General features: G+C 41.0%; 1 protein-coding gene across 1 annotated transcript; it reads right to left on the minus strand.

Annotated features, from left to right (window-relative positions):
- Positions 1 to 743: 743 nt before the first annotated feature.
- On the minus strand, positions 744 to 15,069 carry DHX8 (DEAH (Asp-Glu-Ala-His) box polypeptide 8). The gene is made up of 23 exons (XM_010296002.1): positions 14,958 to 15,069; positions 14,422 to 14,507; positions 13,895 to 13,967; positions 13,366 to 13,451; positions 12,612 to 12,721; positions 12,215 to 12,514; positions 11,769 to 11,913; positions 11,006 to 11,209; positions 10,407 to 10,494; positions 9,969 to 10,066; positions 9,284 to 9,431; positions 8,710 to 8,891; positions 8,106 to 8,300; positions 7,717 to 7,902; positions 6,998 to 7,208; positions 6,483 to 6,664; positions 5,056 to 5,196; positions 4,633 to 4,788; positions 3,650 to 3,787; positions 3,107 to 3,235; positions 1,825 to 2,021; positions 1,497 to 1,676; positions 744 to 963 (listed from the first exon to the last, which is right to left on the minus strand). The coding sequence occupies exons 1-23, from the start codon at positions 15,067 to 15,069 to the stop codon at positions 744 to 746; spliced, it is 3,567 nt and encodes a 1,188-aa protein (XP_010294304.1).
- Positions 15,070 to 16,044: the final 975 nt, after the last annotated feature.

Here is a 16,044-nt window from a genome sequence, read left to right on the forward strand (position 1 = left end):
GAACCGTGCTACAGAGTGGATGTGGTTAATTACCATTTGACATACTAGCCTTCAGCACACAGGAGACAGTGATGAAGGATAAGACTTGCAGCCTGACCTGTGCCATTGTCCAAGTATAACTGACATTCTATCTGGGTTTCAAGGGATCTTTCCTGCATTATCCCAAAGCCACAGATACTAAATATCTCACCACAGATGGCTTGCATAAAAGACAAACATTACACTGAACAGGAAAACGCGTAAAATAGGAAAAACTGAGAACCAGCAGCTCCCAGAAAAACCCAGCCACTGTTCAAGAGCATAAGTAGAAATAAATTCTTTTTAGCAGGGTAAACAAACAAACTATTCCAGGCTCTATTTGTCTGGTCATTCAGAACACAGGTTGGTGAACAACTATTTTTTAATCATTATATTTTTGTTGTTCAGCTTAGCACCCAGATTTCCTAGGTTTAGGTTTTGTCTCTAAAAAGGGGAATGACTGAAGAAGGGCTTCAAGAACCATTTGTTACATGATGCAACACACTGAGACCCACCACATTTGTCATGCAGCTGTGGATCTGACAGGTAGCTGACATGAGCACACATCGCCCCCTTGTGCTTTTGCTCTGAAAATACTTATTTTTTGTTCATTTTGTAGGTAAGCTTCAACTGAATGTCCTTGCTTTCAGGACACTTCAACAGTGCAAAAAAACCAAACAGTCCCACAAATATAAAACCAGTAAGAGTCCATGAGGGAACTAGGCTCAGCGCCGTCTGAATGCACGAGATATCCTCCAAGCATTGGGCTCCTCATAGCGATTGTACAGCGGTTCCAGCCGCTGCTGCTTTTTCTGTTTGCTCAGCTTGGTTGGATCAGAAACCTTGAAGAAAGCTGGTGCAAATTCCACCAGCCAGCGAGGATCAATAGTCGTCACTTCACGCATATATTCTTTGGTGGTCAGCACCAGTTCATGATAGACCACCCTGTGAAAAGGGACAGGAATTTTGGAAGTTTTTCCAAACAAGAAGAGACAAGGCAAGGGCTGGAGTATCTAAGCTTGCCCCTTTATCTCTGCTTCATCCTCCTTCAGCATAAGGCTCCTTATAAGCTCCAATGCAGGCTCCAAAACAATCATCCAGAAAAGCTATCATCTTTTTCCTCTACTTTACAACTACTCTCAGCATAAAACTACTTCATTCCAGTTAAAACAATTCTCTCTTTTCCCCACTCCCTCCCTCTCAACACTCAGTGTTTTAAACTCCCTTCAATACAGAAACCAGAACTGCAGGCTTCAGTCCTGGCCTTGGCTCAAGAAGTAAGTCTCATCTCTGCACAGGCACTAATTTTAGCAGCAGAAAGAGCCAAAAGCAGACTTGAAACTTTTCTCAATCTGCTCATTGCTGAGAAACCAGCAGCCTATACTTCGATCTGTATTCCACAAATAGTGCACACTGCAACTTTTTCAGTTATAAAGTCTGAACTGAAATTGAAAATTACATGATATTGCCTTCCTTACCATTCTGGCTGCCTGTTGAAGAGAGCACTGGATGGGTGGATATAGACTACCTGTTGATCAATAAGTGTTCTATAACCTTCCTGGGGATCCTTCTTCGCTGCATTTCGGAAGAAGCCACTACAGATTGCCTTCTGGACTCGAACTGTTGCCTTCCCACAGGATACCACATCCAGCTTGTGCCTGCCAGACAAGAGTTAGAGAGAAAAAAGCTAAGAGTTCATATTTGGGTGCAGCTACTAATATCAGATTAGCAAATTTTGTTTAGCTACTACAGCGTAAGAACACTAAGAAAACACAAGTCACTATTTGTCCTTCCTGACACACTCACCTGTCCATAATGCCCAACATCTGCTTGCGGATGTCCTGTGCCCTACGTAAGGATCGGGCCTGGATAAAATTTTCATAGCACCAGGGATTTGAAAACTTATTATTCTTCCAGGAATTGTACACAGCCAGCAGAGTGAGGTGATCACCTTCTGTCTGATGGAACTTGGCTTTCTTTTGATCAGCAAGTGCTTGTTTATCCTAACACAAAATATGTATCAATCAGATATCTACACCAAAAAGACAATCCTTGTACAACATGAAGGACATGGGCTCCTTGTCACTCATACCATGCCAAGTCTACCAAGAACAGATGATCTAAGACTGAGAAAATGACACAAAATTCTGAGTGGTGAGCGACTAAGCACCAAGTCAAAAGAATCTAAAGGTCACTGAGACTGCTCTCACTGAGGCAAAACTATTCCTGTACGAAAGGAAAGCCTACAATTGTTCTTGCCAAAGAGAGACCTTACATAGACTCTCCTAAAGACTCTCCCATGGGTGACAAGGACCTGACCAGAAAAGACTTTTTTTTTTAAACTGGTACTTTTTATTCAATTTTAGTCCCTATTTTTGAAAGGGCACTTCAAAGTAAATGGCTCATTTGTACTGCAGGAAGTATACACATGCATTGAACTACTTAGTTTTTTATTGGTCTAGAAGCAACCTCAATTACTCATCAACAAAGGTGCTGAAGCAGTAGCTTTGACCCTACTGACCTACCCACATCTCCCCACTTCCCCAATCTGCAGATAAAACATTAATCAAACACTGTGGCTGGCTACACAGATCAAAATTCAAGTTAACAGACTAAACTGCAGCATGCCATCATAATGAAGAAATAATGTATTCAAGAGGAGTCTGCTGTTGAGGAATCCTACCACGGCATAGTCTGCTGCTTGCTGACTTAAGAAATCAGCACAGGATAGGATTGCCATAAAGAAGTAACATTCTGTGTATTTGAAAATGTCAAAGCCATTCTGAACTCCAGAGCCAGGACTGACTTGGTTTAGGGTCTATGTGTTTACTGGGAAATGCAGAAGAGATTGTGAGACTTTAAATTCCGTCTTCCCATCTCCAAAGAAACTACCAATATCCACAGCTAAAAGATGTATCTTTCTGATATATCCTGTAACTAAAGATGTATCAGAAATGTAACATATGAGCAAACAGTCTAACCAAGCTACAAGTTTATTTCAGCAAATATGCTCAGTCTCTAACACCTGAGGCAGGTACACACAAAAACCACCCAGACTGTAACACTGCTTCTTGACTGCATCCCTTACCTTTGGCCTGTAGAACACATTCTGTACAGACAGCATGGAGACTATTGTCAACATTTCCTCACTGCATCCCAGATGTACAGACATGATTAACATCTTACACAACATAGGCTCCAAGGGGAATTCCGCCATCTGCAAGAAACCTGTTTCAGGTTACCCTGCAACATCTTGGAAAAAATCTTGTGTTCTCTCAGTGCAAATGACAGCAATGCCTTTTCTTCCATGCTTCCTTTCCAAAGCAGTGTGCTTTACCCAGAATAACTTTACTCAACATGAAACAAATTATTTCTCTATATTCATTATCACAAGAATATCCCAATACTTAAAAGAAATTTTTATACATTAAAGTAACCTTATCAATAGGGAGAAATAGTAGCTGCTCCTTAAAAAAGCAGAAGGTACATAACTATACTAAGTGAAAAGCTACCAATAAAAACACAAGATAATAACAGGAAAAGGAAACCAACAGTGCCTTATACGACTACTCTCATGTGACCCCCTAAATGTCTGCAACTCAGCCAGTGCTAAGTATTCTATTTTGCCTACCCTGCGCCCAAGTCGAGTAAGCAGTCCCTCATCATCCAGAGCTCCCAAGGTGTACAGCTGTTCCATGGCAGTTATGAGAGTTTCCATCGGGGGAGCATCCATAAAGTCAAAGGAGAGCAAATCATTGATGCCCATAGCCTGAACATAGGGAGTGGAGAAAACCCAAGTTAAAATACTGAGAAGGAAGACACCAAACTCCAGCCAGAGATACATAACCATCAAACAATGAGGCACTACAGAACTTTAAGCAACCCTAGCCTCATGTCCTTATCCTGACTGTAACCACAGTCATAAATACATGGCTATAATTCTACACTTAATATAATCTGCATTGGCCCATGGTTTTCACCCACCATTCAGTTTTCCGGTCTGCCGCTTTGATACTGCACCATGCATCTCTCAAGCAAGATGATTCAATCGAGGAGACACACAGGCTAAATGTTGGTTTTGAGGACTTGCTGTCTTGTGAACCAGTGTGGTTTGACAGCTCCAATGGACACTAATATGTCTCCACACTTCCCCTTGTTCCCAGAAAGGGGGAAAGGCAGCAACTTTCCCAGCTGTTATGTACTGGGTTAGATCCAGTTTGCAGACTCCCAGAGGGATGGTACACGCTTAGAAGATGCGCATGTTTGGAGATCAAAAACCACTCCAACAGCGTATCTTATCTGTAAAGTACATTTATGTTGTTAACATGGGAAACGTACTGCCCATAAGATTCCTGTGTCTCAGATCTCCTGCAACTAACTGTTATGTGCAGCTAAGACTTGTAATTTAGCTTGATATGCAACATTATAACCCCCAATAAAAAAATGCAGGAGCAAGCTCAGTGCTTGAGAATTGTATTTCATGCAGTCATGATAAATATCTCTGTTCACTAGAAGGATCTGAAATTACAGAAGTACTTAATGAGGCTCAAAGGCAAAGACTCATTTACTGAAACACAATCATGTTGGCTTGCTACAAGTTGGTGAAATACCCACCTTCAGGGAAAGTACTGTACTGGCCAAATTTGTTCTCTGGATTTCAGGCACATTGGTGGTTAGCATTTCATCTCTATAAGCACGCTCTGTATATAACCTATAGCACTTTCCTGGTCCTGTTCTTCCAGCCCTTCCTGCTCTCTGCTTTGCTTGAGCCTAAAAGAAACAAGGTACCTCAGTGAACAGGTGCAAACAGGCACAGGTGAAAATACGTAAAATAAAATTATTAATTATTTACAATTTTATTTTTCTATTAATAGAAAGAGATTTCCAATACAACCCACAAGTACATACTCCTCAGGAACAACCTCAAGGGGTCTCATGGAGTTATCAAAAACACTGCTTCAACGTGCTTCAATGTCACATCATCAAGACACATATTACCAATGGGGAGGGGTGAGGAGTCAAACACAGAACATCTACCTGCGAAATCGGTGTAACAACCAGCTGGTCAATTCCAGTCTTGGAGTTATAAACTTTCTGTTTCACAAAGCCAGGATCGACTACATAATATATTCCATCAATAGTCAAAGACGTCTCAGCAATGTTAGTGGCGATGACAACCTACAACCAACAGTTTGATTCAGTACCAGTTCCATGTCTGGTTGCCAAGCCAACCATACTGTTCAACTTAAACATGATACAAGCAGTGTATTATAAATGCAACTACTATCATTTAACATCAAAAGGAGAAATGTGTTCACAGAGGAACAGGAAGAAGTGTTATCTGTCAAAAATGGACAGATTTTAAGTATCTACATTTGTTTTACATTTAGGCAATATGGGAAAAGAGCATGACAAAATCCGTAATTGCTTTAGCAGTGAAAGATCATTATAAATTTGTAAGCAGACTGCACTGACTTCAGGGAGAATTTCTGCCTATCACTCAAACACAGTTCACATTTAGAGAAGAATCTTCCAGAGGATGTCTCTCTAGATATTCATTAGCTGTTTGGTAGGAAATGTACATCCATTCAAGAGGAACTGCATTTAGATTTCACTGAAGTTAATATCCTTTAAAGGCAGCATTAAAAAACACACCAAGAATATTCCACACAGATGTTTGCTAAACCAGATGTTTTCATATAAATTTTCAAAGGCTTAGATAACATGTTGTTGTGGTTTAACCCTGCAAGTAGCTAAAACCCTCACCCTCACGTTCCTCAGCAGGAGTGGTGAGAGAATTGGGAAAAAAAAAAAGGTAGAACTCATGGGTCAAGATAAGACAGTTTAACAGGACAGGGGAAAAAAAAAAAAGAATAATGAAAAAAGAATATACAAAACAAGTGATGCACAGCACAATTGCTCACCACCCGCTGACCAATGCCCAGTTAGTTCCCGAGCCACGGTGCCTCCCCAGCCGACTCCCCCAGTTTATATGCTGAGCATAACATCATATGGTATGGAATATCCCTTTGGCCAGCCTGGGTCAGCTGTCCTGGCTGTGCCGCCTCTCAGCTTCCCATGCACCCCTCGCCTTCTCACTAGCAGGCCAGCATGAGAAGCCGAACAGTTGTGAACTGTTTAGCAACAACTAAAAGCATCAGTATTTTATCAACATTATGTTCATCCCAAATCCAAAACACAGCATTATACCAGCTACTAGGAAGAAAATTAACTCTAACCCAGCCAAAACCAGGACACATGTATAGGCATGCACACAACTAAAATCATGCTCTAAACTACATAAAAGCCACCTTTTCTCCAAAACTACATAATTTTGGCTGAAGTTGTAACTAACAGAATCATAAGTGATAACAAAAAAGAAAAAAATTAAGTCTGATTGGCACTGTAATACATCCCACTAACAAAATGTACCAGCAGAAGCAGTCACATTTAGCTAAAATTACCTTTCTGCTTCCTGGTGGAGCTGGGTCAAAAATCCTGGTTTGCATTTCACTGGGTAAAGCCGAATATACTGGTAGGATAATTAACTCTGGAACATCAGGTCCTAGAGATTTCATCCTCTCATAGAGGATTTCACAGGCAGTGTCAATCTCTTCCTGACCAGTTAGAAACACCAGAATGTCACCTACACAGGAAGTAAGTTAAAACATCTGCAGAATCAATTCTGTTCAGCACAACTCCTGCATTACCACATTTCCATCGCCCACCTTTTTTCCATTTAAAGCAGAGGATCCCCAACTTTTGCTAGCCCCTGGGCAACAACTCTTAGCCAGAAGCAATATACTCCGGTCTTTCACCCAACTTTTTCAGCATTTACTGTATTTGCAAACAGTAGAGGATAGTGCTGAGAGCATTTTGCTCATGTTACTAATACATGATCCATGACTTATAGAAAGACCTTGCTCATAGGTATTAGAGTCCTTGAACCACCAATCACCCTAGACCATTCTTCACTCACCTGGTGGCTCTGTTAAGTGGATCTGCATTACTGTAATCAGACTGGCATCCAAATAATCTGTCTCTGGCTCTTTTGTGTACAGAATTTCTACTGGGTATGTTCTGCCAGGAATCGTGAAGATTGGTGCTTCGTAGAAATACTGAGAGAATTTCACAGCATCCAGCGTTGCTGACGTCACTATCAATTTCATATCCTGTCGTTTCTGCACTGTCTATAGCAGGATAGAAAGTTCTTAAGTCATTTATTGCCTTTGGGACTATTAACATTAACAGCACTTGACTTAAATCAGAGAAATATGCCCAGTAATATCAGGCATTTTAATGTCTGAGTAGAAGGGCAGCTCACTCCAGCACCCAGAATTTAAAAAAACTGACTGCTAATGTCACATTTCAAACCTTTCTTAGCAGCACCTATCACAGAAAGCCTTTGTCAGAGAAGGAAGAGCAAAGCAAGAACACTCCTCTGCTCAACCATTATTACAGGCATCCTGGACTGCCAATTCTGTTTCTGCTGCATTTTGCTTGCTTTGTCTTCACATCAAGGCTCATCTTATGAAAATTTGGACTACAAACCCTTACAATCATTTGCTTTCCTTCAGAAGAGACTCTAAGAGCACATGAATGAACTTGACTTGTGTGACCTTGTCTTTCTCTGTGCGCTCCTACCCATACACAGCACACAGAGGACACCGAAGCAATAAAAATCAAATGCTACATTACCTTCTTCAGGAGTCCAAAGAGCACATCGGTATGTATGGTCCTCTCATGGGCTTCATCCAGCATGATAATGGCATACTGGGTCAGATCAGGATCTATCAAGCACTCCCTCAGTAACATACCATCTGTCATGTATTTGATAACAGTTTCAGGGCTAGTGCAGTCTTCAAATCTAATGGTGTAGCCAACCTAGAAAGAAGATTTGCACCGAAACTGAAGCTACAGACTTAAGTTATTAGCACCATTAATTCCCAGTTTGATTATTCTGTGAACTCATTTTACAACCTACAAAGGAACAGACACATGGACACGCAAGCAAACTAGCTCCAGTACTGATTTTTCCTACTTTTCCTCATGCTTATTTTGGCATGTTCTTCAGCATGGAAATTCACCTCTTGTCCCAGGCAGCAACCAAATTCCTCTGACACCCTCTTTGCGACAGACATTGCAGCCACTCTGCGAGGCTGAGTGCATCCAATCTTTCCTCTTGATGTATACCCTGCCTCAGCCAGGTATTGGGTAATCTGTGTTGTTTTCCCAGATCCTGTCTCTCCAATAACAATCAGAATCTGGTTGTCATGCACAGCCTGGAAAAGGTCAGAACAGATACACTTGTCAAAATTTAAAAACAAACAAACAAAAAAATCAACATAGTATATCTAGGACTAGACTGAGCACCTACTGCTCTTGCTCCAGCTGACCCAGACCAAAAATCACACAAGTGTTCTTAGTGATCAAGTCAGCAGACTGCTTAACTGTTTAGCTGAGTCATCCCTTGTTGAACATGATGCTAGTTTCAATTCTACTTACGTCAATAAATATCTGGAGCTTTACTAAAATATACAGATGTATATAATCCTTTAAAATAATTATTCTGAACTACAGTTCTGCACTTAAAATTATCAACTGGCTATTTGCCTGTCAACAAGCTAAACCAAGTGTATTTATTTTAAATTATTGCTTGCTCAAACAAGAATGCCAGTTCAAAAGTCTTACTTGTATCAGCTGCTCCTTCAGTCTGAAGATTGGGAGACTCTCTCTCTGCTCAATAATGGAAAGCTGGGTCTTCTTACCATAAGAAGCTTTATTGCCACCAAATGCATGTTTCTTCCACTCTGGGATATCATTGGGCATCATCCCAATACCTCGCATGTTTGCAGCTATTTGTCTTCCATCCACTAGAAAAGAAATAATTTCACCATTGCATTCTGGTTCACATGGCGCAGACTCTGATGATCGTGCTCCTATTATTACATTATGCATGTATTCTATACTTGTGTTTAAGCCTTTTTTTAAGTTCCTGCATGTATACCCCCCACTATTACATTAATTTCCATGTAAAAAATTGCTTCATCATCCATTGCACCTTTTAGTAATGCATCCTGGACGCATAGCAGGATATACCTGTACATTTCCCTTGACATTCCTACTTCCACTTCAGTGGAAAAGCATTTCTTCTCTGCCTTGCTTTTGAAGTGAGGCAGACAAACATAGTATCAAGACATTTCTCCTGGGTTGCTCAACTATCACAGAAAAGGCACAGTTCATGCTTAGATGCGTTCAGACATACCATCAGGGAGGGGATCCACCCAGTGTGTGTTGAGTCCCATGGGGATAGAATCCATCTCTGCTTCTCTCTGGGCTTGCTTAAGTTCTCGTCTTTCTTTAGCTAAAGCACTCTGCATCATCGCAGCCTGGGACAAGGAACCATCTGGATTCTGGAAAGCAATAAAAAGATAAAGATTTCAAGCACTCCCAATTCTTAAGTTATTAACTCTGTGATTGCTGTCCTTTAGAAGCCTCTTCTGAAGAAGCTTTAAAGTATGTTAACTTTTTATCTATTTGACTTCCAGAATATTTCCATTAGCCCAGCCTCATGAACTTCCATGGTCATGACTAATACGGCGCATCCCTGCACTGTCCAGTCAGAAGGATTATGGGCACAACCAACGAAAAATAAGTATTTCTCTACCACCTTCTACTTTCAAAAGGTAAGAAAAAGCAGAACAGAGAAAGCATGTTCTAACGCACTTATGTGAAATGGTTGCTGCTGCAGGCTAATGCACATTTTGGATCTATTCCCAAAATCACTGTTACCAGTTAAGTAAGAATCCATCTTTATAAAAGAAAGGGTCTTCAGTTCAGTGGTAATGTTTTTCAGGGCTCTGTAATGTCCAGGTAGAAAACTGGTTGTTAAAATTCTGAAATATTTAATTAAATCAAGTATAGTGGTTTTAGTCCTGGAAATCTCTTACCTTTACTATTTTGATGGGACTCATATCCATGCTCTGTTTAGTATGGCCTCGAAGGAATGGTGGCTCTTCTTCAACTAACTCAATCTCAAGGTCCTCATCTAAAATCCACAAGTGACAATTTTTATAGAGAAGTCAAACATCATGTGCTTTCAGGTACATAAGAGTACCTCTTCAAACAGTGCTTCCTGTGTATTCTTGATTATGATGTAAACAGATAGTTTTAAAAGTGAAAACACCACAAATAAAAAGAAGGCACAGATAGAGCACATCCAAATGTTACTGATAATAAGGCTAGAGAAACCCTAGTTCCAAATGTTTAAGATGACAGCAAATTGTGAGATGCTTCACATCTGCTTGTATCATCATCTCTTTTGAATCAAAACACATCCAGAAACACAAGGAATTTACAACAATAATAAGACTACTTCGAAATACTACCTTCTTCATCATCAACTTTAGGAAGAATTCCAGTCTCCTCATCGAAGTCTGGAAACTCTTCCTTGGAAAGCACATTAGCTGCAATCATCTGGGAATAGAATGAATACAACATGAATCTGTCCCCATGATCCAACACAACTCATGCCTAATGAGGTCTCACTTCCAATGCTATTGCTAGACTTGTAAAACAGGAACAAAGGCATATTATGATTTCAGAAAAAAGGAATGATCCTATATTCTGGCACACGTCTCCCCAAGTCATCCAGTGTCTGAGCAAACAGTCCTTTTGTTATTCTAAATACCATCAGTGTAAGACAGCTGTCTTATGCATGGCAGGACTGCAGTGATAATCGAGTATCACCGAAGTGTCCCTGGATAAAGGTTATGATTCCCGCAGCTCAGAGTGATCTCTGGAGGTTATGTGGTCCAACCTCCTGCCCAAAGCAGGGCTAACTTCTTAGTTAGAACTAAGCTAAAAGTCCCATATCACAAAGCAGCAGTAATTTAGAGGTAAGGAGTAAGTTACACAAACAATCAAGGAGCTGTATTCTAGTTCATGAAACTCCCCAGCAATTTCACTGACTGAATACAAAACACACCTGTTTTATTTCCCATTTCTCTGGGTCTGAAATTCGGGTGAGGCGTTTCCGTTCAAGGCTATCATCCTCCACCTCCGGGGCATTCACCAGGGACAGGTGACTGGGTCTGTCTGGGTTTCTCATAGACGTTTCTTCATTGGTTTCTCCAACCAGGTTTCTCCTCCGGTTTGGGTTCAAGTCTTCCCCAGTGTCTTGATCAACATCCTACAGTAGATTGATTAATCAAATCAGGTCTACCTATATTGCACTTCTTATCTGTTAACACTTCTGCTTCCTCTAACACAAAAGAAAAAGCAGAGTATATTTTCAGAGAGACTACTGCCAACAACAGCCCATACACAGAAAATGCTGTTTTGCATCTTTTTTTTTTCCCCAGCTGGTACTGTGAGGTAAGTACACCCCAAGGCCTCGAACACTCTACTCTGCCTTGGCAAAGTCCATGATTTCATCTAAAATGAAATGCTTCTCTCATACTGAAAAAGGAAGACAAACATTGCAACAGCTTGAGGTTTGCCTTGTCACTTAGCTAACATGTCATGTCAAAAAATTGTTAGGAACATTACATCAAAAACAAGAACCTACAGAAAATGAGTAAAAAGTAACAGGTCACTTAAAAAAATTGAGTTACTGTTCTGTATTTAACTCCCACTTGAAGGTTATGTATTCATTTTCATCAAAAAGAGCAAACACTAGCAGAGGTGTACTCTTGAAAAATGTTGGCACTGCAAACTCTACTCTAAGCACTATAGGATATCTTCCATACCTTCATGCTCAGGCTGGTTTTAGATCCAGTGAAGGATAACACTTTGACTTTTACTCTTTGTCCTTTGCTCACAACATCAGCAACATTTGCAACCCGTCCTTCTCTTCGAAGCTCTGAGATATGGACCAAGCCCTCCCAACGCTTCCTGTAGGCGAAACAAACAGAGGGCATAAAATGTTGTACATCATTACCCTGACAGTCCTGCAGATCATTCAGAGTCTGGATTAAAATATTTTGTTACCAACTGATTATTTGTGTACATTCATAAACTCTTTTTTATACGGAAAACATTTTCTGCTGTCAAATTTATTTTTCTGAAACAGTCCTTCATTTTGGCATCAAAACCCAGCATACTTCATTGGAGCCTTATAACCTCTTTAAGACACTAGCAGAAAAGAGAACTCAGGTGAAATAGTACCAGATTTATTGTGAACATCAGAAGGTACCTTAGTCCTTCTAGCTGCACAAAGCATCCAAATTGCATTATACTCGTGACTTTGCCATTGTAAATGTCGCCAATGGAAGGCTCTTCAGGTGGTGGCCGGTCTATGTGCTTGTCTCTCCATCTCTCATTGCTCTTCTCAACATACTTCTCTCGATCCTTACGGTCCCTGCTGGGACTCTGACTTCTGCTCCTTGACCGGTATCTGGATTTTCCCCTGTTCTTATCCCGAGTCCAAGAACGAGACCTGTGCCTTCGTTTCCTGTCCCTGCTACGACTTCGGCTCTTCCTCTTTTTCTTTGCCCTAACAAACAAACATTACATATTTGCTGTGAAATTCCACATAAGAACAGAGCAAGCAGGCCAACTGCCCATCCCACAAAAACATACTAGAAACATACCGGTGGTCACTGTTCCTTTGCTTGCCTTGCCTGTCTGCACTAGGCATCAGAGCTTCTAGTTCTTTAAGTGCATCAGCTGCCACTTTCACATCATCTTCATCCAGCATATTCTGCAAGAACAGAGAACCGTTCTGTAAGAAGACTGACAAAAAGTGTGTCTCAGGGAATTAATCTATCAGAAAAGATCATCCCATGTGTATCTATTTAAAATACTAAAACAGATCAGACAGAATACATTATATGGGGAAAAAAACAACTAATAAAGCTATCCCCCTATTTGCCACAATATTGAGACAATTTTGCTTTTATACAAAAGGCAGCTTCATCTCAACACTTCCAATTATTACAGAAATATAAAATGCAAATCCCTTGTAGCATATGAATGTCCAAAAATTTTATCTAGTTTGTAATCCATCATTACATTGAAGGTCCTTTCCAACCTAGTGATTCTGTGATTACTTTGAACGTTATTTAACAAAGGCCAGGCTACACATTTCATGTCATAAGAACCCCATCCTCCAGGTATTCTGCAAAACAGTATCAACATAGCAATTGCTGTAACAGCAATTCCTGATCACTGCATGCAATAATACAAGCCTTCTGCTTTTCTGTATTTCATTTCTTCATAGTCCAGTTTTCTCCATGCAGTACCAGGAGATGCTCACATTAACACGAAAAAGAATTAAAACTAAGAGAAACAGAAGAAAAATTACGTTTTCATAGTCACGAAAGAAGCTTGAAATTATGACCTTACCCTGATGTTGGGATTGTCTGGCCTGCAAAGTGCGGGAAACAATTCCTTCAACTTTTCCTTCTCTGATTTGGGTTTGACAGCTGTCTCTGATTTGAGATTTAAAACAAAAACACAAACAAAAAAACCCAAAACTTAGAAGAGCTGGAACGATTTGCTCTTGATCTTTCTGTAATTGAATATAAAGTTTAACTTTCATCTGAAGGCAAAGGTTGGTACAGATTTTTCAGAGATTCAATACAAAGACTACAATGTTACCTTCCTACAAATAAAATTCTGATCATTAGCAAGCCCATGGAATACATAAATACTCTCAATAGTGTAGTCGGTAGGTTTTTAGTGCCTAAACAGCTTTGCTAATCTACCTCTAACAAAGAGACTCCCACTGCAAAAATAAGATACAAAGTCTTGCCTGACAAGACTAGCGCAGTAACTACATCAATTTCACCAAACGTGGCCAAAAACTACAAAAGACTAAGAGTTTTGTTTTTCTTTTACACTGAATTGATAAGAGGAATGAGATTATGCATACCTTTACTCGTAGATGGTTTTGGTGGAGGCCGCATTGTCTGTATGAGACGTAGCAAATTACTAATAAGGGAATCCTGAAAAGTTTAATAAAATACTTTAAGAAATTACTGCAATGCTGTTTTTCATTATTAGAAAGCACAAGTGAGGGTTTATTAGCAGGACAAAAAAAAAAGCTCAATTCTGAAGATACAGGTTCATTTTTAGAAAGTATCACTAGACTTCATATAAGACCTAAAAATTTGTAAGTTGAATCTGAAAATTATTATGATAATGATAGATCAATTTAAGCAACTTTTCTATTTGTCATTTTTAATCACCTATTTAATCCAACTACAGTTATTTCCGAGGAACTCATGAACCCATCTAAATATCATTTAAAAAAAGACAACATTTGCCTTCATGAAAAGTCATTTCTTCCATAGTTTATATGCTCAACGAGACAATAAGCAGTTCAAGTCCTCAGAAGGATGCTTCACAAAGACTACAAAAGCTTTAAAAAGAAGAGAGGGACGTTCAGATCTCACTTACTGTGAACTCAGCACCATTCTTTAGAAGAACTGCTTTAAATGTATCAAATGTAGTATTTTTCTCAGCAAGACTTATCACAAACTCAGCTGTGAAGCAAAAGCAGAAAGTAAATTAGAACAAATAATTAAAAGGCAGTATAAATACTTCCTATTTAGATAAAAGCTGTTCTCCTGGCAACACAGTGACCAACTAGGCCTACCTACCAAGGGAAAAACTGCTATGTTGCTCACAATAGCAGCACGTTCCTTTCCAAGTCCTTTCGTAGGAGCCCAGTTCGAAGCATTTTCTCACACTCACAAGTTTTATTTTTTTAAGAAAAATCAGCGTTTTTTTCTGAATTAGAAAAGCCCCTTCGCAAAACACGTCCTGGCCGACAGAAACGGCTACAACAGCCCTTCTCACAGGCCCGTAATGCGACAGACACCGGCTACTACGCCCCAGGAGCGCCGCGGGCCGCGCTCGCCACGGAGAGACCCAAGGGCCGCACGGCCCGCAGACGTCTGCGCAGCTCACGGGCTGGGGCCCGCCTCACTCACCCAGGTCCTTGTCGTTGATGCCCAGGTGGTTGTCCAGCTCGGTGCAGACCTTGGAGACTAGCGACAAGTATTCGAGCTTCGCGAGCTCCTCCAGAGCCGCCAGGTCCGCCATGATGCCTCCCTCACCCACCCACGCACGCGCAGACTCGGCACCACGTCCGTATCCGGGGCGCGACGGAAGTGGTAACAAGCGCACGGGTCACGCCAGCACTGATCATGGGGAGGACGCAGGGTCCTAGAACGACTCGTCCGTGGAGCCAGTCTATGACACAAGCTTTGTGATTTGTGGCGGACGAGGAAGGAGAGGGCGGTGAGGGGGGGTGGAAGCGGCGCGGTCGCGCCCACTCCGCCCCCTTAGCCTACTCCCCATAGTCCCGCATCTCCCTTCACGAAGATGAACCTGCTGTATCACTGTCGCTGTTCAGTGGCTACAGCAAGGGTGAAGACCCACTGTACAGAGACAAGTCGTCAAGTTCTGGTTGCAGATGTTCTTTATTTGTGAACAGAAGACAAAGGCACAAGTGGATGACAGCAATATAGAAGCACAGCTGGAAACCCAACAGCAGGGGAGGGAAGTATATAGCAGAATCAACAATTTTTGAAATAAAAAAAGCACTGTAAAGATGTGATGAGCAGGGACTTCAGAATGGGACACAGAGCTTCTTCATGCCTGCTTCAGGGAGGAAGCTGACTAGTTACCATTTCAGTGTGATCTCCATGGATGATATAGTGAGAAACAACGCACTGCAGCAGCTCTGTAAAAGGTGCTGGCTTAGGGAACCTATTTTGAAGACAGAATCAGAGACTTTCTTCAACAGTTTTCAAGCATTCTGATGCTTTGGTTCTATTCTTCAGTAGGACAGATGCAGGAAAATGCTAGACTGCTGAGTCAAAATTTTAGTCCAGCAACTCCCAGGCTCCTATTTTACAATCTAGAATGCATGATGCAGCATCTAAACTAGAACTTAAGGAATAATGTTTAACCCCTCCATTGTTTGGGGGATACAACTGCCAGCTCTGGGAGGAAAAAGGGCTTCCAGGGCTGTTCCTGTAAAGTCTATTGGGTTGTTTTGCAGCTTTGGGGGGG

This window comes from Phaethon lepturus, unplaced genomic scaffold, assembly GCF_000687285.1.
Source record: "Phaethon lepturus isolate BGI_N335 unplaced genomic scaffold, ASM68728v1 scaffold38951, whole genome shotgun sequence".
Taxonomy (NCBI): domain Eukaryota; kingdom Metazoa; phylum Chordata; class Aves; order Phaethontiformes; family Phaethontidae; genus Phaethon; species Phaethon lepturus.